The sequence below is a fragment of the Cryptomeria japonica genome, chromosome 3, assembly GCF_030272615.1.
Source record: "Cryptomeria japonica chromosome 3, Sugi_1.0, whole genome shotgun sequence".
Lineage (NCBI taxonomy): Eukaryota > Viridiplantae > Streptophyta > Pinopsida > Cupressales > Cupressaceae > Cryptomeria > Cryptomeria japonica.
In genome coordinates this window covers 113624636-113647064 of record NC_081407.1, presented here as the reverse complement: position 1 = coordinate 113647064, position 22429 = coordinate 113624636, and the positions used below count along the sequence as shown (strand labels likewise).

Sequence of the window (22429 nt, the reverse complement as noted above, 5' to 3'; positions counted from 1 at the left end):
GCAGTCTCAGCCCTACGCATATTTTTATCTCTCTTTAGTGCATACAAGTATCAGAACAACACATTTGAGACTTAGTGTAGCGCGTAGGATTTTTAAAATAGTGCTTTTGTTTCATTATTTAGCACATGTCTTAATTTTTAGCGCATGACAAACAGATGGTTTTTGTTTGTAAGATAGAGAGAATGAATAGTTAGGCTTGTGAGCCCACAATATTGACTAACAATTTGCAGGTTTTGCAAGACCTAACCTTTATTGTAGGTGCTAAAGGACTTATAATAAATTTTTTACTTTGGTTTTTAAAGGTTGGTAAAAATAATTCATGTTTCCTTTCTCGCAAAAGCTAAAAAAAACTCCACATTTAGTTTAGTGCAATTAAAAATATTCATATTCTATTGGTCCTTTTTAGTTTCTTGCAAAATTAAAAAGAACAACAAATCAAACATTTATTTTGAAAGTTAGTTCACATTTGTCTTTTGGTGCTAGTTAAAAGAACAAGACAAATTTTCTTTGTTTCCAAAGGATAAAAAGAACAAGCCATCTTTTGATTTTGCAAAGGTAACAAAGAACAATCCATATCAAGTTGGGAGTTTTCTCAAAAGTTCATCATAGTAATTTATCATTGGCAATTTCTTTTGTTGACCAAGTTTTCTTTCCACAAAAAATTCAAAAATTGTGATCTTCTCATTTTTGCTATCTTGGGTAAAATAAACACCATGTTAGTTGGAACAAAATTTCCAAATAGCATTTAGATCATTTTGCAACATTAAGGTAAAAAGAACAAGTGTTCATTGTGACTCGAAAGTGAGGCATATGTTCTCCCCTTAACTGGGTGATCAAAAAGACAAACTCACTATTTACTTGCTTTATTTCATTTCTTGCAATAAGATAAAACCTTTAGCAGGCCTGCCCTCCCAAGAAGCCCATAAGGTCGGTGAGAGGGTAACGACCTAAGTTGGGAATTTCTAACACCAAGTATTCTAACCCACTATAATCATCTGTGGATATGATGAAAATCATGTTCAATAGTTTTTCTCAGTGATTAGTCTTCCCCCATTATCCTTGAGATACATAAAGAATTTGTTCTGAAGGTTGGGAAGCCTCCCTAGGGAGTTTATCATTGAAGACCAAACAAAATCCTTATAAAGAGCTTTAAGAGTAGAGGCTTGGCCAAGTCAGTTATCCAAACATTTCTAATATCATAGTGCAAGGGTGGGGAAGAATCCACCCCCAATACACTCACCATACATTTCCCAAGAAAATGATCCAATTGAGAACCAATTCTCTTTGCTTCAACCTCTAGAAAAAGGAAAAAAAATAGGTACACCTTAGGGTGTGATAGAGCTATTTGAGTTGAAGGAGTATCAAGTGTGAGCTATGGTATTATTGATGACCCTTGAGATTAGAGAGTCGGCTTCATGTTTTTTTCTTGTTCAAACCAGTGGAAACAAACAGAGATTTGAAAATATCCTATTGAACATACACTTATTATTTAGACTAGATAAATTGTCTTATTACTTGCTACTATGTTTTCAAATCATCTTCAAAAGATCATCCATTGGGAAAACAATTTTTTTACAAAAACACAAGTCAAGTGTCAAAATATTTTAAAACTCAAAGTATCTTAGCGCATCACTTTGAAACAACCCTGTACCACATGTTATTCATTTAATAGAGCTTAAGAAGTAAACATTAGCGCATTCAGTGCATCCAATAGCAAGTAGTCCTAAAAAAAAATTCAAAATATCAATAGTCAAAAAATATGAGGTAGCACATAAGCGAAAAAAATTTAGCACATTTTCCAAACAACTTATCACATGAGAAGATCAGAGTAGCACATTTGACAAATATTTTAGCGCATACTCCATTTGTTTTAGCGCATCCTTAAAAAAATTGTCTCAGACAAAGAGCAGGTTATCAACTTTTTCAGAAAATTGAAACCATCTTTGGATACCATGTTAGGTCTTCTCTCAGATTCAATGGTCATAGATAGGGTTTCTTTAAACAAAATTAGAGGATACCAACTAGTGATCTAATTTTCACAACTTCAACCAATATCAACATCAAATACTTAGCTGGTTATCCAAGTTAGTCTAATCAATCTAGTTTCCAATATCAGGACAAATCATCCTTCATCAGGGAACTTCATTACATCATTTGACGCACTTAGTCATATCAATAGGGGAATATTAAACCCTCTATTCGACTTAGTAAGCTTGGGTGTGAAAACAAGGTATATTGTTCTCAAATCAACCTATTCAAAAATGAAACTTTGATCACTTGTATGACCACTCCTCGAAACTTAAAGAAGAAGAATCTTCGTCAAAAAACTAATTTAAAGAGGAAAGAGCGTAGTCAAAAGAAGAACTTAAGGAAAAGGATGTTTCTCCACATAAACCGCAAACTTTTGTTGAAACATCGCACATTCCAACACCAATTCCAAAATTATTCATGCGGTCGTGGAACTGAGTTTGACAAAAAGTCTCTAAAAACTCGTGCTTTTGAATAGAGATTTGCATTATCACAACTTCTCAATAAAGGAGGAAAGATCAACTTGGCTTATTTTCCTCAACAAATAATCACTTATTGAGCTGCAAACTAATTCTTCACATGCCTCAAAATTTAAATATCAACTAATATATTTTTCCCCTATTTATGAACTTTTTACCTATCTATTTTAATATTAAATTTATTATATTTATTTACATTTATAATTTTTTTATTTTACTTTTAAACTAAGAATGACTTATTTAAATAAAATTTATAAAATAAAACTTTTAATTAAAATATGCTTTAGTAAAAAATACACTTTAATTAAGAATAAATTTTAATAAAAATAAATGATAAAATAAATATGATAAATGTTATTTTAAAATAAATTTGAATTAATATGTAAAAAAAAAATATCATAATTGCATATTCATAAATAACTATTACTCGAATACATATTAATCATATCATTAATGAATTAAATGCATTAAAATGATTTTTTTTAGAAAATTTGAATTTTTCACTTACTCTAGCCAATAAGATAAAAGAAAAATAGGAGAAACAAATTATTTAAAAGAAAAATAAGACTTGCACTATAAGTTTTTTGTTCAAAAATTTTAATTATTTTCTCTGATTGGTTGAACTAACTAAAAAATTAAATTGAATGATGCAATAGTATCCCACCTTGATAGGAACTAATAAACAATTGAATTTAGTTCCAATATTTATTTTAAGTCACCTTACAGATTGAGGTACTACTTAATCTAATATTTAAATTAATGTTTTCCACCAAAAATAACAAAATAAGAAAGTACACATACAACCATTACACAACCATCATAGAGGAAATATTTTGGGTAAAAGAGAAAGGGAAGTGGAAGAGAGAGAGGTATTAAAATAATTATTAAAAGATCTTTTTTTGAATAGATTGATCAAGAATGACAATAATGTCATCCATAACTTTGAAACATCTTTTTCTACAATTTTTGTTGAAACATAATACTCCAATAACAATTGAAAACCCAAATCCAAAGCTCAATCCAATTCCCACCTCCCACCACACATGTTCCTCCCACTCGTGCTCACTCACATCTTCATCATAAATTTTATTTGAAGGAGAAGAAGGTGAACAATTTATGTTGATCTGAAGTCCACAAAGGTTTGCATTGTTTGAAAATGATCTCTCATCAAATGTTAACCATTGAGCTCCTTGTGGTATTCTACTTGAAAAATTATTACAAGATATGTTCAAGTAACTCAAAAATGTGAGAGATTGTAGTTCATTAGGGATATTTCCAATAAGATTGTTATCTGAAAGATCAAGTGACTCCAACTGCACAAGGTTCCCAAAAGAAGTAGGAATTTTTCCATGGAGCTGATTCATTGACAAATTGAGAATCCTTAGACCAATGAGGAATCCAATTTCTTGAGGAATATCACCTGAGAAGTTGTTGTTTGAGAGATCAAGACACCGAACCAATGCCAAAGATTTCACATATTCTAGAACTAGCCCTTTGTTGTTTATTTCAATTTTATCTAAATAAGGCATTGAGCTTGAATTTGAGAACTTGAGGACTTTTGCACTTTCTGTTTGATTTGCCATTGCTCTCAAGTTTCTTAAGCTACTTGGAATAGCTCCAGATAGATTGTTGTTTGACAAAATCAAGACTTGAAGATTTTCTAATTTTGTCAACTCTAAGGGTATTCCATCTTTGAATTTATTAGATCTCAACACCAAAATTCAAAGGCCAATTAAATTCCCTATCCAATTTGGGATTGTTCCCTGCATGTTATTATATCCCAAATCTAGAATCTTTGAAGAAGTACAATTTTGAAGTGATGATGGAATTGTACCTTGTAGCTTGTTGCCTCCTAATTTCAATGTTTGAAGACAAACCATTCTTCTAATCTCGCCTTCCAAATTATTATTTTCTAGATTCAAAACTCTGAGTGTTGTTGAGCAATTCCCAAAACTTGCAAAAATATTCCCTGTGAGACTGTTATTTGACACATCTAGAACCTCCAAGTGATTCCTTCACAAATAGAATGTGGAAAGACACCACTCATATTATTATTTGCAAGTGACAAATAATTGAGTTGACTCTAGCCATATTCATCAATGTTTTCTGAATTGATGCCATCAAATTGATTCTCAAACATGTCCAAGAATTCTACATAAGGATGCGGAACTAAAACATTCCCTTCTAACTTGTTTCTATGCAAGTCAACATATTGAGCACTCAACTTACTGAACTTTGATGACAAAAGCTTTCCTTCAAATTGATTGCATGAGAGATTGAGAGTGTTGAAAGATGTAAGGCCCCACAACCAATCGGGAACATTTCCTCTAAAAGAATTGTTGGACAAGTCGAGTCACTTTATGTTGTATTGAGTGGATAGAAAAGATGGGAAATCATTATCCATATTAAAAGAACTCAAATATAAAGATTGAAGCTGAAATTTTGGGATCCAAAAGTCTTCAACTTTCACCCTCAAGAAATTATCAGAAAGACTCAAGTAACGAATCTTTGTGAAATTTTCTAGTTGAGAGAGTAAGAATGTGCCAGTCAAAGAATTATTTGAGACATCAAGAGAGATAAAAGATAAGAGATTACCAAAAGTAGATGGCAAGCTTCCATTTAATTGGTTTGAACCAAGAAAAAGATATGAAAGCTTTGATATCCCACCTAAAGAGCTCCATGGAATGTTGCCTCTTAGTGAATTTCTGGAAAGATCCAAATCTTCAAGCCATGAGAGATTTCCAATAAAATTTGGAAGACGACCTTCAATATTGTTATCATAAAGATCTAAGGCAGTTAATGAGGACATATTTCCAATGGAATTTGGAATCACTCCTCTCACATCTGAATTTTCAATAGAAAGGCTACTGAGCTGGGAAGCATGTTGCACAATGGAAGAGAGGTTGACTTTGAGACTAGGGTTTCCATACAACACAAGGTTACTGAAGTGTGGAAGGCTTAAAATAGAAGAAGGGATGGAACTAGAGAGATTGTAATCAAAGAGGTAGAGGGAAACCAAAGATGTAAGGTTAGAAATCCAAATGGGAAATGGCTGCAGAGTGAAGTCACTACCGACAAGCTCAAGATGGGAGAGTAAGGTGAGGTTTCCAAGAGGATAGAGAGGTGTACCTGACTTCTCAGACATGGCAAGTGATGTAAGATTGGGAAGAGAAGCAACACTCTGTACCACATCTCTTGTCAGTTTCAGATCTGCTAATCCAAGGTGCTCCAACCCTCGCAAAATTCGTATCCACAAACTCGACTACCTCATCTCCAGAAAATTGAAGGAGATGTCCAAAAATGTAAAGCAAAACATGTTCCCAATCTCACTTGGTATTCAACCAGTAAGCCCACAACCTATGAAACTCAAATGCGTCAAGGTGTGAATGGATGGAAAGAGATGTGAATGGATGGAAAGAGGAGGCTGCAGTTGGAATAAAGCAGGGAATATTTGGCTGCTTGAATTCCTCACCATAGCTGACAACTCCTGATAACCAAACTTTCTAAGATCCACATGAAACACATGGCCAGTGAGGCTGTGGTAGGTGATTCCCTTCCAAGAGTAGCAGTATAACCCCTTCCAAGAGCAGCAGCAGATGTACATCAATGAAAAGTAGGTTGCGTTTAATCACGCCTCTACTTCTCTAGGGAAACCGCTCTAATTTTGAGGTAGAGGGCGTGTCATTAGCATGACATAAATATTTTGTCATTAGATGAGTGCATGAACATGTACATGAATTGTAGGCCCCTTTCTTAATCATTTACTTACCACTTCCTTCATACAATTTTGAATGGCAACCAAAGTCTTGAGAGTGTGGAAGATGGGGAGACACTCTTTGAGTGATTATTTTCAAAGTTATGTTCCTAAGTGGAAAATTTTTACCTTTAGCATAGATTAATTAATTTCATATGGTTAATATATATTATAATTTAGAATTAGAATTTAGTCTTATTTTAGAATATGAAAGGATTTGCATGCAAAAATAATAGAAGTTTCTTTTAAATCTAAATTTAATTTTCAGACTCTTATCTTAGAATATGAAATGATTTGCATGCAAAAAAAAAAAAAAAAAAAGTTTCTTTAGAATTTAGATTTAAAAACATTTTTTTTTTAAATTAGAAGTTTTTTAAAATTTAGATTTAAAAATATATATATATTTTTTACATTTAAGAAATAATAATAATAGGAAGTTGCTTTTTAATTTAAACTTGTTTCTTATATATATATATATATATATATATATATATATATATATATATATATATATATATATATATATATATATATATATATATATATATATATATATATATATATATATATATATATATATATATATATATATATATATATATATATATATATATATATATATATATATATATATATAATGATTAAAAGTTGTTTTTTTAATTTAGTTTTTAGTCTTTAACTTATTTTTAAATTATTCGTTGTGTCAATGGGCCCTTGGTCTACTGGTGAAGTTGAATGGCTCCAAATGAGCCCACTAGGGATCAAGTCTTGCTGAGTGCAACACTCCGACATCATAAGGGATGAGGCTGGGATCGTGCCCCAAGCAAATTTGGCGGAATGGATACCCCTCAGTGCTTGGTAGAAGAGGTTCATCCTATTGGCTTGTGCCCTCGTATCGGATGGGAAAAAATACTTTGTGAAGGCCCTAGCTGGGATGGCAACTTGCGGGCTTCATGCCCTTGCTGGGTTGTCATGCTCCCAGGTCTAGACTTCCATAAAAAAAAATAAAAAATTATCCATTGTCTAGTCATAATATATAATAATAATAGTAAGTTGTTTTTCAATTTACATTTTAGTCTTTAACATATTTTTAAATAAATTATCTATTGTCTACTCATTAAAATTACATGAATAAAAAAACTTAGGTGGGTGCCATTGTAGTGTTACGCCTCTCAACATAACAATTTAATTAAAAGAAAAATGTATTAGAAACAAATAAAACGTAACCTTTGAGACAATTGAAAAATAATTTATTCTTTTAAAAAAAAGAGTTATCAAGAGAAGAGGGAGAAAATTATATGTGTGTGTGTGTGTGTGTGTGTGTGTGTACATACATACATACATGCATACATATGTATAAATGTATATGCATGTATGTATGACATATATACATACATATATACAAAGATATGTTCACCCAAATTTCCTATTGACCCTATATGCGCAATACAATCAGCCACGTGCCAATTCCAAATATTTTTTTAATTACCCACTTTAGTTGTGGTCATGTTAATATCATATTGTATAGGGGAGTAGTCATTTTTGTTTGTGTGACTAATTATTTAGTTTTGATTTTACCCCACGACCAAATTGGTTATTTATTTAGTCATTTATAGCTGTGTTGCAAAAAATGACTAGAATTTGGTCATTCTTACTTGTCGTGACTAAAATTTTTAGTCACCTAGTCATTTATTTTCCATATTACTACTAGTGAATAAAGAGTACACCCACAATACAAATTATGGTCATTGTAATGATGCATACTATCATCCTAGGCCTAGTGCTCCTCAATACAATACCATACCAAGTGGTCCAAACAATAATACTTACATTCCTCCATCACTTGAGCATATTTATGACCAATATCATCCCTAGATGCATTATATCCCTCCTCCTCCACTTGGTGGCTCAAGCATGGGAGTACCTCAAAGAGAAAAGGGACCACCTAGTAATGACTTACAACAGTAGATCAAGGAATTGTAAAAACTAGATAGCAAGTATGAAAATGACTACAAAGGACTACACAATGAATGACATATGTCCTTATCCCTTTGATGGAAGCATACCAATGCCTCCCTTTCCTCCATATTTTGTGACACGAAAGTTTGATAAATATAGAGGCAAGGGAGGTCCCAAGGCAAATATAAGAGAATTTTTCATGGCTTGCATAGAGGTAGAAAGAGAGGAATCATACTTGATGAGATTGTTTCCACAAAGTTAAGGTAGACAAGCCATGGAATGGTTTACACAAATTCCACATTGGATTAGATCATGGGGTGAATTGGCAGAAGATTTCATACAACACTTCTCATACAACATTGAGATGGATGTATCAGAGTCTACTTTATGTAATACCAAGTAGAAAAATGGGAAGACCTTTGCATCATTCTTACAATGTTGGAGAAGTTTGTCTTGTTGTTGCTCTTGTGATATCTGACAAATAAAATGGTTGAATTGTTTACCCATATCGTGAACAATGACTGGGCAGGAGCACCTCCTCAACAAGCCAATCATGGATATGATGATGAATATTAGGATCTTAGGATCATTGTGAATGTATTTTGTTTGTGATCTTTTCATGTATTCAATAAGGACCCCACCATGTAAACCATTGTCACAAATTAGGCAACTTGATAAGCCAATTTGGACAATTTGGTGTATAAGGGGTAGATTGATGTTTGTTTTGATGATTGATGGGATTTTAGGGTGTGTAGGTTATGTTTGGTTGACCCGAGTTGTGTGGTTCCCAAATTGGTGTGAATTGACAACTTTGTCAAAAAGGGCAACTTTTTAAAATGCAACTTTTGCAAGCAAAAGTGCAACTTTTCCAAGCAAAAGTGCAACTTTTCCACTTTTGGTTGTTGTAAACCTCTCAATGGCTCCAAACTCTTCAAAATTTGGTTGGAAACTATTGGGGAAGGATATAAGGCTTCTGGACATGATTCCCAAGGTTAGAGTTACTATGGATTGAAATTTGAAGGCAATAAAACACTAAAAATTGAGTTTTCCCAGAAATTATGAGTTTGCAGAGGTTGTACGTCCTTGTACGAATTGAATTTGACAAAATCACTCATGGAGAAGATGGAGGGTTGAATCACCTTTGTTTTGGTGGTGGTATGAGGATTTGATCTTTTTTGAGTAGGGAGAACCCTTCAATTTGCTGACTGTAACCCAGAATACAAGGGTTTGGCTAGGGTTTTGACCAAAAATGGCCATATCTTGCATTCCTTCCATCTAGAAGTTTCTTCCTTTGATTGAGTGCAGGATTGGTCAATGAATTCTAGGATTTTCATGGGGTTTTGCAGGGAAGGCTTGATTGTGAGGATAATGAGATAAACCTAGGTAGGCATCTCCATGTGACTACCTTAAGAAAAATTAGGATAGTCACCCTAAAATCTAGTGGCGGTAGATTCCAAGTGTGCAACCCTGGAACTAGAGATTATTTACCATCCCCCACATCCTCATGAAGTTGGTTTTGCAGTTGGGACTCTAGAGATGGGTGTTTCTTTGTAAATTTGGCCTAATCACCCTAATTAGGTCTCTGGGCTCCTAAGGGGTTCAAACCCTTAGAGTGCAGATCTTGCCAAACCATTTTGGGGATGAGTGTAACTCCTTAAAGGGTATCTAAAATGGTAAGTATTTTGCCAGGTTGTGCGTAATATTTTGGAGATAAGGGCAAAATACCCGCTCAATAGGGCTACTAGCCTAGGGGGTAGGTTTCCAAAGGAGGTATAGGGCATTGATGCCTAAGTCTAAAACCAATGCTTGGAAGAGTACTTAGATGTCATGAGTGGACCAAATCCAAGACCTCTAAGAGAAATAATCATGGTGAGGCATGTTGGAAATGTGGAAGCTAATTACTCATCTTGAGTAGGTGCCAGACTAGAGGAGTGTGAGTAGTTCAACCCTTAAGGCATGGAGTCCTTCTTGTAGGATCCTTGTTACCATTTGGAAGGGATCAAATTGAACCTTTTGGACATATCCTTAGGTGTGTGAAGGGCTCTACATCAAGTGGTATCAGAGCTTAGGAGTGTACTTTGGACCAAAGAAGAAGACAAGATGTCAGAGGAAGAGGGATCCCAAGATATCCCATCAAGGATGACCAATGCTGAGTTGGTCATCTTGGTGAAGAAGAAGATGGAAGAGAGCAAAGTAGTCAGGGATGAGAATCGAGCCTTGAGAAATGAAATGGACCAATTGAAGGGAAAAGTGGAGAGGGGTGAGAGAGACTCTGGAGGAGATGAAGAAGGGGATGAAGAGGAGATCCCTAGGCAGGAAGAACTAGAGGTTCCTATAGACTAGAGACCCCTGATGAGTCACCTCAAGTCCATGGAAAGAAGAACAATGGATGTGAAGTTGGATCTGCCAGTGTTTGCAAGCAAGATGGAGCTTGATACAATGATGGAGTGGATAGACTCCTTGGACAATTTCTTTGAGAGTGAAGACATACTAGAGCACCAAAGGGTGAAGATGGCCCACTCCAAAATGAAAGGGGCTGCACTGACTTGGTGGACTTTCATCCAAGATGAGAGGGTGAAAGAGGGAAAGAGAAAAGTGACTACTTGGAAGAAGATGATGGCTTTGGTGAAGGAAGCCTATGTTCTAGTAGACTATAATGTCCAATTGTATAAGAGAAGACATAACTTGAAGCAGAAGGAGATGGGTGTGAGTGCCTACATAGAGGAGTTCATGAAGTTGTGTGTGAAGACCAAGGTAAAGGAGAGTGAAGATGAGAAGGTGGAGAGATATCTCAATGGATTTAGATTTTCCATCCAAGAAGATTTGAACCTCCACATCTCGGAGTCTGTCCAAAAATGTTTTCAGTTAACACTTAAGGTGGGGGAGAAGCTAAAGAGGAGGCAAGAACAAAATAGAAGAGGCAAAGTGAGACATCAAAGAGGGGGAAGATGCCCTTTTAGAGGTAGAGGAAATGGTTTTGGATACCAAGGTGAGTCTAGCCAAGAAGGCACCAGAGGAGAGAGCAATTATAACCAAGGAGGAGGCTACAATCAAAGAGGGAACTTTAGGGGCAGAAGACCATCCTCTAGAGGAAGATCCCAAGGCAAAGGACCTCTTAGATGCTACAACTACAACCAAGAAGGGAACATGGCCAATAGGTGTGCAGAGAAGGATACAAGCTCCATGGGAGAAAGGAGGAGCCATTTGGTGCAAGAATCTGATTTCCAAAGTATGGCAAGTGCAAACACCTATCAAAGTGTCAATGCTCCTAATAGCTATGGCTACCCTGAAAGGGGAGAGGCTCTGATAATTTTCCAATAGTGAAAGTTTTAAGTCGCCTTCATACAATTTTCCACGGCAAACAAAGTCTTCAGTGTGTGGAAGATATAGAGTGCTAAAATGACTGTTCCCAAAGTCTTGTTTATTTTTATTTATAATATGCAAATTTTTTCCTAAGTTTAATTAATTGAAGTTTTTGATCATATTATTGTATACAATGTTTGTAATTTTTTACAAATCAATTTCAAATAGAGGAGCATCTGATATTTAGATAATAGATAAGATAAATATATATCAATTGTAGATTACTTAAAAGTTTTGGCTAACAATTTTTTTTTTTAAACGTCTAAATTTTGTTGTTGTCCCATTCATAATTATAAACTTTTTATTTAAATTGTAGATGAGAGTATTGAGGAGTATTTATAAGAAGCGCAAGTTTTTGATAAAAAAATAGCGAAAACCAGGGGGTTGACTCTGAGTACAAAGCAATCCTCAAAGAGAGCATTAGCAGCACAAACATAGCCAAATGACAAATCATCAGCCAATCCCTATCTTAACTATCAAAAACATAATCCACCTAGTACTATAGAAGATCACAAGATTGATGGCAATCTTGTCCATATAAAGTCTAAAAAACCAGATATCCACAAAGAAACTAACATTAAACCAACTAACCCTAGTAGTAAGCATATTGTGCATACGACAGTATCTAGAAAAAATAAAAAGAGTCTTAGTAAGTCACACAGGGCTAATGATGAAATTAAACATAAGCAGGATCCAGCAGATCCAACAACGAAACCTTAAACAAAAATGGAAAAAAACATCCATTAATCATATTTTCCAATCACCAAGTACTCGGAAAGCAAGGCTGGTCCAATCATCAGCAAGGAACTCAAACATATTGTTCATGGTGTCACCTCCCAAACCTTCATGTGAGCAGTTATAATTTCTAGAGATTTGAGCATGTGGAAGATTTGAAGTTATAATTTTCAGTCTTGAGTGTGTGAAAGATTTGAAATTATAATTTTCAAAGTCATTCCAATTTTTAAAGTCTTGTTAATGGTTAGTAATAATTTTTTCAGTCTTTGGAATTTGTGTAAAATTTTGATGGATTAACCAAGCCTACCTATAAGCTATTACATCGGGAAACCACATTTAATGTTTATAATCAATGAAGTGGGTAAGACAAATAAATCATTTACTCATCATCCAGATCATAGAAATTTTGAAATTTTAATGGCAATCAAGTTTTAGTGGAATTTCTAAAATCAGATTTTTTTAAGTCTTGTTGGTATGTTGAAAATATACAAATACATTATTTTCAAAGGCAATCAAAACTTGAGAGAGTGGAAGTTCATAAATCATACCTTTTCAAGTCTTATTTGTGTGTTGAAAATATGGAAAGACATTATTTTCAATGGCAATCAAGTTTCTGAGAAGGTGGAAATTCTTAAATCATACTTTTTCATTTCTTGTTTGTATGCCAAACTATGACAAGTTATTTTCAATGACAATCAAATCTTGAGAATATAAAAATTCTTAAATCACAATTTTTCCAAGTTTTTTTTATAAGTAGAAAATATGAAAACACATTAATTTCAATTTTACTTTGACAACCAAATCTTAAAAATGTAGAAATACTTTTTCAAATTATTTTGGTGATGCTATGCAGAATCTAAAACTCACTTTATAGAAAAGAAAAAAGATAAATATAGGGGAAAAGCATCTGCAGTTGAGCATGTACCAATTGTTGTGAGGGTTGTTGATACCTTTTGTTCCAAAAATTGAACAAATAAAACCTATTGTTTCAAACATAAACTATCAATTTTTGTTAGGAAATGTACCAATAGTTGTTAGGAAATGTAATAATATTGTAAAAAGTAACCAATCAGGGGATGCCATATCAGTTACACAACTATTGGGGCCTCTTTTGCATGCCTATTGGTCTCACTTTTTTTTTGGGTTGTTTTGGACACCTTGACATAAAGCATGCTGATGTGGCACCATACTTGATGATGTGGTGTTGAAAGCTTAGTTATAAGCAGGGGACTTGCCAAGTAAGCTACTTAAAAAAATTAGGAATGATTTGAAATTTCCCCGTAAGATTTTGAGAAGCGTGAAATTAGGGTGCTCAACTACTGATGCTCTTCCCCTATACCGCTAACACTCAAACACGCCTCTACTTCTTCCGAGAATGGTATTGATTTTTATGTAGAGGGCGTGACATTTGCGTGACGTAAATATACATGAATTGTAGACTACTTAATCATTTACTCACTGCTTCCGTTCGTACAATTTTGAATGGCAGCCAAAGTCTTGAAAATTTGGAATACGCAGTGAAACTCTTAAAACAATTAATTAAGTCTTGTTCGTATATAGAAAAATTATGGATAAAATTTTCTCTCTTTGGAAATTGTGAAAAATTTAGATAATCATAATTTAATTTTACACATCGTCAATTTAGTCACCCTTCCGTGTGAATTTTGTTTGGCGAAACCCCACTGGTTTTCAAAGGTTTGATAATGAAATAAGAAATGTCCTTCCGTTGTCCTACATTCGTGGAAAATTTACTACGGCTTTGGTAATCTATTCTACCATCCTCACTTTGGGCTCATTTTCCACTACTAAGTTATAGTTGGTGTGATGAAAAAAAATATATAATACTCACAATCAAATCCCCTTTTTTTTTTCACATTGATTTTTATATACCATAATGATTAAAAAAATTATTGATGATAATTTTTATTTAATTTTATATTTTTAAGGAATGTTGTAATGTAATTACATGTTGTGATAAAATAATAATAAGTCAGTTTTCAGCATGAAAAGATACTAATAAATAAACAATAAATATTGATAATGAACAATTTAGATGTTAACAATTCTTATTATAATCATGCTTTTGTGATGGGTTGTTTGAGCTTGGAGGCTCCCATTCAGTTTTCAGAAATTGACACTTGGAGAATTCCTTCCTTCTCCTTTCAGTTAGACATGGCATGGCTTCTTCATCATTTGATGGACTTGTTTCTTCTTAAGGGAAGATGTGTTTCTTGTAGACATTAGGTCATCTTTTGTTTCAAAGCACACTTCATCGACATTGGAGCTTCTTCATTATGGGGGAACATTTTGTCTCTTTTCTTCCTTCCTATGGGGGGATACTTGATTGTATATACATGATGTATGTAGTCCTTGGGGGTATTGAGTCCTTCATGCATCATGGTTTGCTTATTTGTTTTCTCTCTTTTGGAGAGGATTTTTTTCCCATGTGGTTTTCTCCTTTTCTCCGCTTTGTGAGAGATTCATTGCATTTGCATTGTACATGGGTACCTGGCATGGCCTTGTAGCCAAGACCCATATTGCACCTTTCTCTTTTTGCATAATAATCTTCTCTCTAATTTGCACTTAAGGGGGGGTGTTGGAGTAAATTATATTTGCTCACATGCTTAAGTTTACTTAGGAAAATTTATCATTCCCTAGGTGTTAGGTAAGATTTATTACAAATTACTATCTACCTACATCTAGTATTTTGTGTCGGGTGGTTTTACCTACCTTTGAACCCCATTGGTGTTTGCATCCTTGCTCTTACCTATATAAGGAGAGCTTATTGTACATTTTATTTATCTCAATCTCAATTATTCGTCTATTGGTGAATTATATTTTTCTTATGAAGGTTTATAGCTATCTGCAAGTCTTTAAGATATGTGATTGCGACACAAAATAGCTATAGAGGTAAATGAATATACCTATATAATTATCATTTATCTATATAAATTATCACCCAAAATATAGTTCCTATAGCCTACGAGACTATCCTCCCTAGCTGTAACAATAATAGGAACTCTGGAGCAATGTATGGATATCCTAAAGAAGGAAATATATTCTTGAATTTGTAATCTCTTTTGTATTATCTTCTCACCACAACTACTAAGTACTTACCACCAAAATTAATGTACCTCTCTCCCCTAATTGATCACATTAACAAGGAGTCATATTGTAAATTGGAAAAAAATTGTAAGTGTTTTCAGTTTCAAGCACACACTAATTCCTTAGATTAAAATTTTGATTCATAGGAGATGTGTAGCTTATTAAAATAATCATCACTGATCCTAGGGTGAAAGGAAAAATTATTTGTCCAAAAATGCAAATTCTCCATGTAGACCATTCATTTGAGAATAGCTTTTTCATCTCTATAGGCTTTCATGTTGTAAAATAAAAATCCAAGGTTTTTCCATTTTGACTTCAATAAACATAATCCATGTAATTTGATCCCCATGATTCAAGTATAAAGAGAATATAAAGGTTAATGATATGGGATTTCCACAATCTATAAAATAGATAGAAAGTTGTTTGTGGATTAAATTGTTTACAAGATTTCTGAATCAACATTTCATATCACACGATCCATCATCAGGATAAAGAGAGCCAAAAAAATGATTTTTTTTGGCTCTTTTATCTTTACCATGGATCATGTAGTGTGCTCCGAAACATTGATTCGAAAACCTTGTACACAACTTTCTACCTAATATTAAGGTTACCATGGATTAAAAGTATCTCATGAGATATCAATAGTCACAAAGTAGAAATCTTTTCTCTTTAAGGAAACCAATAGATATTGTAATATAGATCATATATTTGGTAATTAATATTTGATAGAATATAATTTTTTTGATAAATAGATCTTCTCACATTTAAACAAATATCAATAGAAAAAAATAGATATGCTACCTTCTTATCAAATTTCAATTTTAAAATAATTCACAATAATAGACATACCTTGCTTTTCTAGATGATACTTTCATGAAGACCAGGAGCCACTTTACTCAATATCACTATACTTCACTAACCATGTTAATGATTCCAACCATGAAGCTCTAATACAATTGTAGGATCTAAAATAAAAGACACAAAAAAAATAATAAAAAGGTATATTTGTAAGTGACACAAATGAGCATATATTAATATATTATATTCAAGTTAATTTACTATGTCAAATATAGACTTAAAAGGCCATCTTCTTTAAGCACTTGATTAATTATCAAATACTCATAGAATAACTATATAAAAATTACCCAACCACATGTAACAATTAGTTAACATTTAGCATTACTAAATATGAAACATATAAAATATTTTGAATAATAACTTCCAGTAGTCTAGACTACTCATTGAAAGATATAAATGCCTTCAAGGGTCTTCAATTATCCTATTGATATTGGCACCATTTACTCCAATTTATTTCTAACAATGTTTAGTCATTGCAATCTCTAAAAACAACTATCAATATTGTCAAGGATAGGCCCTAAGAGCTTATTAGCTAAGCTATATATGGTATAAATACGTTGCATTCAACCTAACAAAGGCGATCATCCAAAGAGTTTTTAATACAATTTATTGGGAAGATTATCAATAATCATAATCCTATTGGATTCAAATAATAAAGATTCTTTCTAATCTTGATTGAGATCCCCATACATATATAGGTACTTAGTGTTATCTAAAACTTTTCTACTTAAAAAGAAAATTGAATTCTCATTTCTCCAAACATCTAGTTTTGTGTTTCATTGTTACTCTAGGCATTTGAGTAACTAGTTATTCAATAAACTTGTTATTAATATTGTATCATTTCCATTGTATTTATGTATTTTAAGTTGTGACTAAATGCCTTATAATATTTTCACTTTTTCTAGGACAACATCATGATCATGTGCTTCCAATACTATGTTACTTTTCAAGTCAATTTATCAGCACAAGTTCTAAGAGCCTTTTCCCTTTCCCTACACCTTTTGAGAAATGATCATTTTAGACAAAAGTGTTTATAGCATGCACATAAATTGATCTTTAAATATGGAAAAAATGTACATAACCTACATTTTTTTTTGGGGGGGGGTTCATTATTTATTTATTTCTTTTAGAAAAATTCTATTTTTTCAATAATTTAAACGTTTTAATATATAATATAACATTTATTAAAAAATCAAATCACTATAACATTGTCCAATTAGCATGATGAACTCATGAAAAAGACCTATTAAAGAAAAGCAATGAACTCTTAAAGAGCATCCAAAATAGAATTGCAAATATTAATATAAATCTAATGACTTTATAAAAAATATTTTTTTAATAAAACTATAATATATTTTGTTTAATAATTAAATGTAACAAATTTCTAAATTAAAAAAATTACAATTTAATAAGAAAACACTTCCAAAATTTTAATTATTTTTCATAATTTATATTTAAAAAACTATTGATAACATAACTTGTTACATAGAGAACCAGAATCCCTATAGTCGGGTCGTGAAGACTATACATCTAGAACTGTTCAATACAAAGAATTGGATGACAAATCCAATCTCCCATAGTTTGCTAAGACCATAGGAATACTACCTATTTGTATTTGAGAACCACACTTACAATCCTATTATTCTAGTCCACTTGCAAATATTGTTTCCGTTTACCCAGTTAGACAAGAAAAGTCTTGGATCCATTTTCACAGATGAGTAAAAGAATGAACTCAGAAATAATCCACCTGCTTATATATTTTGAATAGTTCAAATATGACAATCAATCAATAGAAATTGTAAACTGAAATAAATATAGAGAGTCAAATAGTTCTATGTTTTTTTTAAAATAAATTTTAATAATTTACAAGAACTTAAATATTTGTATTGAAACTTGAACAAATGCATATAGTTAAAGAGGCTCAAGATTTTTGTTGAGCCAAGGGATGCAAATATTAAGACCATGGTGTTAAATGTAGATCTTAAGTTTATTGTGTTTACCAAAAAACTATTTGAAATTTAGTTTATTTTGTTTACCAGCAAACTATTCAAAATTTTAAAGAGCATTTTGTGGAGTTACTAGTCTCGTGATATTTTATCTTTTATGGGTAAATAATGATCTTAGATCACACATTTTATATTAGAATATTGACCAGAACTACACAATTTATTTACATTGGTTATAGGTAGTTCTAAAATGCCCAATTTATCTAATACTATTTAAAAACAAATTGAAACCCCTATTTTGAACAATTCCTTCTACCAACCTAAGTAGTGTTTATAATGTAGATAATAGAAAAACATGCATGTTAAACATATTATCTCATAAAGAAGACCATGGTAAAGTATTGCATTTCTGTCTCATCATCAGAGCTATTGAAAATGAGAGTTTTGAGCCATGAAATACCTTATGTGATGAAAAAAACATTACTATTTAAGAAAGTTCAAATGTCATGATGCCCTCCACTTCTTACAAGGCTTAATTTGTGGAAGTTCAATATGATCAAAAACCTCCACTTTCCACTGACCAGACTATTATTTTCTAGTAAAGTCCCATTCAATGGTGGCATTCTATGATCAATAACCTATGATGAGAATTATATCATCTAATCCTCCTAAAAAATGACTCTTTATTTGAGATTTGAACATCTCCCTAATTATCGCTTTGGCCTCTCTAATGCTAGCTTAAAGGTTATATACCGTGAATTCTTCACCTAACACCCTTTGAATTACATACAAAACTATCCCACTCCTTGTTTAAAAAGTATTTATCAACATCTTCTTAATTATTCTTCCCAAGAAGGCCATCTATCATTGATTTCTTTAGATATCCAAGGTTTTGCATGCCTCAATAAACAAGCCTCGTAATTTCAATAAATTTCATCACTCGATAATAATTTCTTTTGTCCTATCAAATTGGTCATTAATCCAAACATGTATATTTTCATTAACACCGCCCAAGACTTGGTCTATTCATTTTATGGAATATAAATTGACAATTTAAAAATATATATGACACTACCTATAATAATTATTTTTTATTTATTGTCAATAGACAAAAAAAAGCTTAAGATATTGGCTTTCAATTTTCTCAAAGATCTTATATCCATCTTATGCTTAATATTTTTTCATAGATTGGTCATAGCATTGATAATAAATTCTTAAGAACTAAATCAATACACAAATATACATCTTATTTATGACCTATAGGTAACACTTTTTCCAAGATGTTGTCTTTTAATTGTCTCAAGAAACTATCCATCTTATTCTTAATAGCGAAAGAAATTATACAAAACCTAAAATAGGTTATTTCAAAGTATATGCCAATATGATGAAGTATTATATTTTTAAAAATGATTTAGAGGGCCATTTGAATACTCATTTCCTCTTATATTCATCTGAATATTGATCATCTCTTTTCCTCTCTGAGTGTTGGTGCAATAACATGATCAAAAAAATAAATCATGAACATGAAATAATAAATGAATGTAGAATGTTGTAGCTTCCTAATCAATGTGTTCGAATCTACTATTGATGATGATGAATGTTCATTGAATAAATTTGAATTGTAAACTCAAAAGTATTAGACCTTATGGGTGATGAAATATTACTTTATATACATTTCACATGGTATTTTTGAGTTTAACATGAAATAAAATGGTCAAGTAGTGGTTTTAATATCCAATAATTTTTGTAGTACACGTGTAGGGTGGCATTGATGCACCAAATAGGGCCTCCTAAAGGGAGTTAAGGGTGTTAGGATTTGTAATGTTAAATGACATCCTAATTTGATTATTTTATGAGAGTTAAATTGCTTGGTTGGTAATTAAAATATAGTGTATAATAGACCCCAAATAGGCTCAAAATGATCTGGGAAAAGGAACACTAAAGTAGGGGCCCAAATGTGAAATTACAAAGGGATACAATTTATTACACTACAATATGATTTAATCCTTAATAAAATTATGAATTGAATTAGATTGAATGCATAAAAATTAAGGGGTTCCATTGGGATAAATAGATTAGAAAAAAATTTAAATTAAAAAATATTGGAAAAAAGGAAAAGAGTTCAAAAAGGAGAAATATGTACTTCATTATTTTATTTCTAACAATATTTGGTCTCAAAAAACATTCTCCTTGTAAAATTTTAAATTTGAATTCTTGGCTCAATTTGGAATGGGAAAGAGTCAAATTTTATTTGGTTTAGATAGGAAAGGGAAGGAGTGTTCTCACGGGGTTTGAATTTTTTCTAGATCCTTTACTATGCTACAATAGTTCTATGGTATTATGTATCAACAAATTTACGGTATGTTTCTCAATTTCTTTCCCTTTTCTTATGTTTCATTAAATCTAATCAACCTATGACTACATATATAACAATAACTCATTTTTATAATATTTGATGAAACAAAGAAGTAACCCTTGTTCTCTTTTCTCTTATACCTTTATCTCTCATTATTTCATCATCTCCCTTCCTTCCTATTAGGAATTCCTAAGATTATAATCTTATTGAGAAGATCCATGCTACTCAAGCCTAGATCTCACTTTGGGTGTTGATCCAAATTTATACATCTTATCATGGTGTTTTGTATAAAAAATGAAGGTAGGATTAAGGCCAAGATCCACTTTCACACAAACATTGGATTACAAAGCCACAAAGATGTGATTGAATTTGACTAACTCTTTTCAAAGAGAGTCAAATGGTACCTTAAGGATTCTATTCCTTTGTTGCTTGGAAAAGTGTATGGGTTTGAAATGATGCCAAACTAATATCTAGATATGATGTAAATGGAAACCTAAAAGATAGTAACAAACTAATGCACAGATACAAACTTCATAACAGACACAGAAAGGAACACAAAATATAGAGGGGCACTTGTGACTAAAATCTGACGTCAAATTCACTAGACCATGTGACCGAGAGTGTTTTGGACTTCTATCTTTTGCACACAAACTCAACCGAGACCTCAAACCCTATAATTTTCTCTTCTAAAATATGATGCAGACTTGTGAGGACCAGGACACCCAAATCATATTGGTCCTAGACCATGGAACTCAAGTGTCCTATTGCAGGGTTTCTCTATCTTAATTTTGGGTACTTCTCTAAATCTATCTCTTGATGGCATTCATTTCTTCTTGTCTTGGCTAGAAACCTATAGCTACACCTACAAAAAAAAAGAGGATAGGGTAGTTTCTACATAGGGGTTTTCCTTAGTAGTCAACCCCCTATTTTGGTAATTTCCATCTCCACAAACAGCTTATATTTAAATTGGAATAGTGTATCTTCTCTTGAACCTTAAGTGCGTCTAAGATCGCTATGAGCTAAAGTGCATAAATGCAAACTAGAGTCTACTCAAATGTGTTAGAGAAAATATTAAAAGATATGATTTGAATGTAATGACACATGAATCACATAACTAAAATGATGAAATGTAGATATGAAGCTTAATGGAAGAAATATGAAAACAACATGAAATCATACCAAATCCCTTACGAAGAGGTACAAGGCAATCATGAGTCGGTAATTCCCTATTATCCTTTAATATCTCTTGAAGCTTCCATGGTTCATGAATATTCTTTTATTAAGGTTCAAATAGGTTTTGAAGGGACCTAAAACCATTTTTACATTAAGCTACCATATAGATAAAAACTAATAAATTGATAGAAAAGCATCAACAAAAAGTTTGGCTAAAACATACAAAACAACAACAAAAAATAGAAAAGCTTATTTTAAGTTCTTGAGAGCCTTCGCTGCCTTGGCTTCTAGTTGGTCCATACTGAAGGCAATTTTCTTTAGGTCTTGGATGCCTTGAGAGGATTGTTCTGTAGTTCTTTTCAAATTTTCTCGTGTATGCTTGCATAAGAATTTATCATCCTCATGCCCCTTCATCTTGTCCAACACATCAACATCCACCACAACCCCTTTTCTATTGAGATTTTTCTAATTTCCCAACAATAGTATTGACATTATCAACTAAAATATTTACCACTCTATGGCTAAAAGTAACAAGGGAGATGATGTTGTCACTTATATTTTTAGACTTATTCTCTGAGTATTGAATTCTCCCTTCATAATTGTTTCTCAAAAAATCCACATTTTTCATGATATTTCATAGAGATTCAATAATAGACTTCCCCACTCCAGTGTT

The 22429-nt window shown here is 32.4% G+C and overlaps 1 protein-coding gene across 1 annotated transcript in view; it reads right to left on the bottom strand.

The window, feature by feature from the left end:
* Positions 1 to 3379: 3379 nt before the first annotated feature.
* The window catches only part of LOC131873990 (receptor-like protein 34), a 63896-nt gene continuing 44846 nt past the window's right edge, over positions 3380 to 22429 (bottom strand). The window contains exon 4 of the mRNA XM_059217186.1: positions 3380 to 4197. Within this exon, the coding sequence (XP_059073169.1) occupies positions 3392 to 4197 (806 nt within the window). The 3' untranslated portion in view covers positions 3380 to 3391. The remainder of the gene's footprint in view (positions 4198 to 22429) is intronic.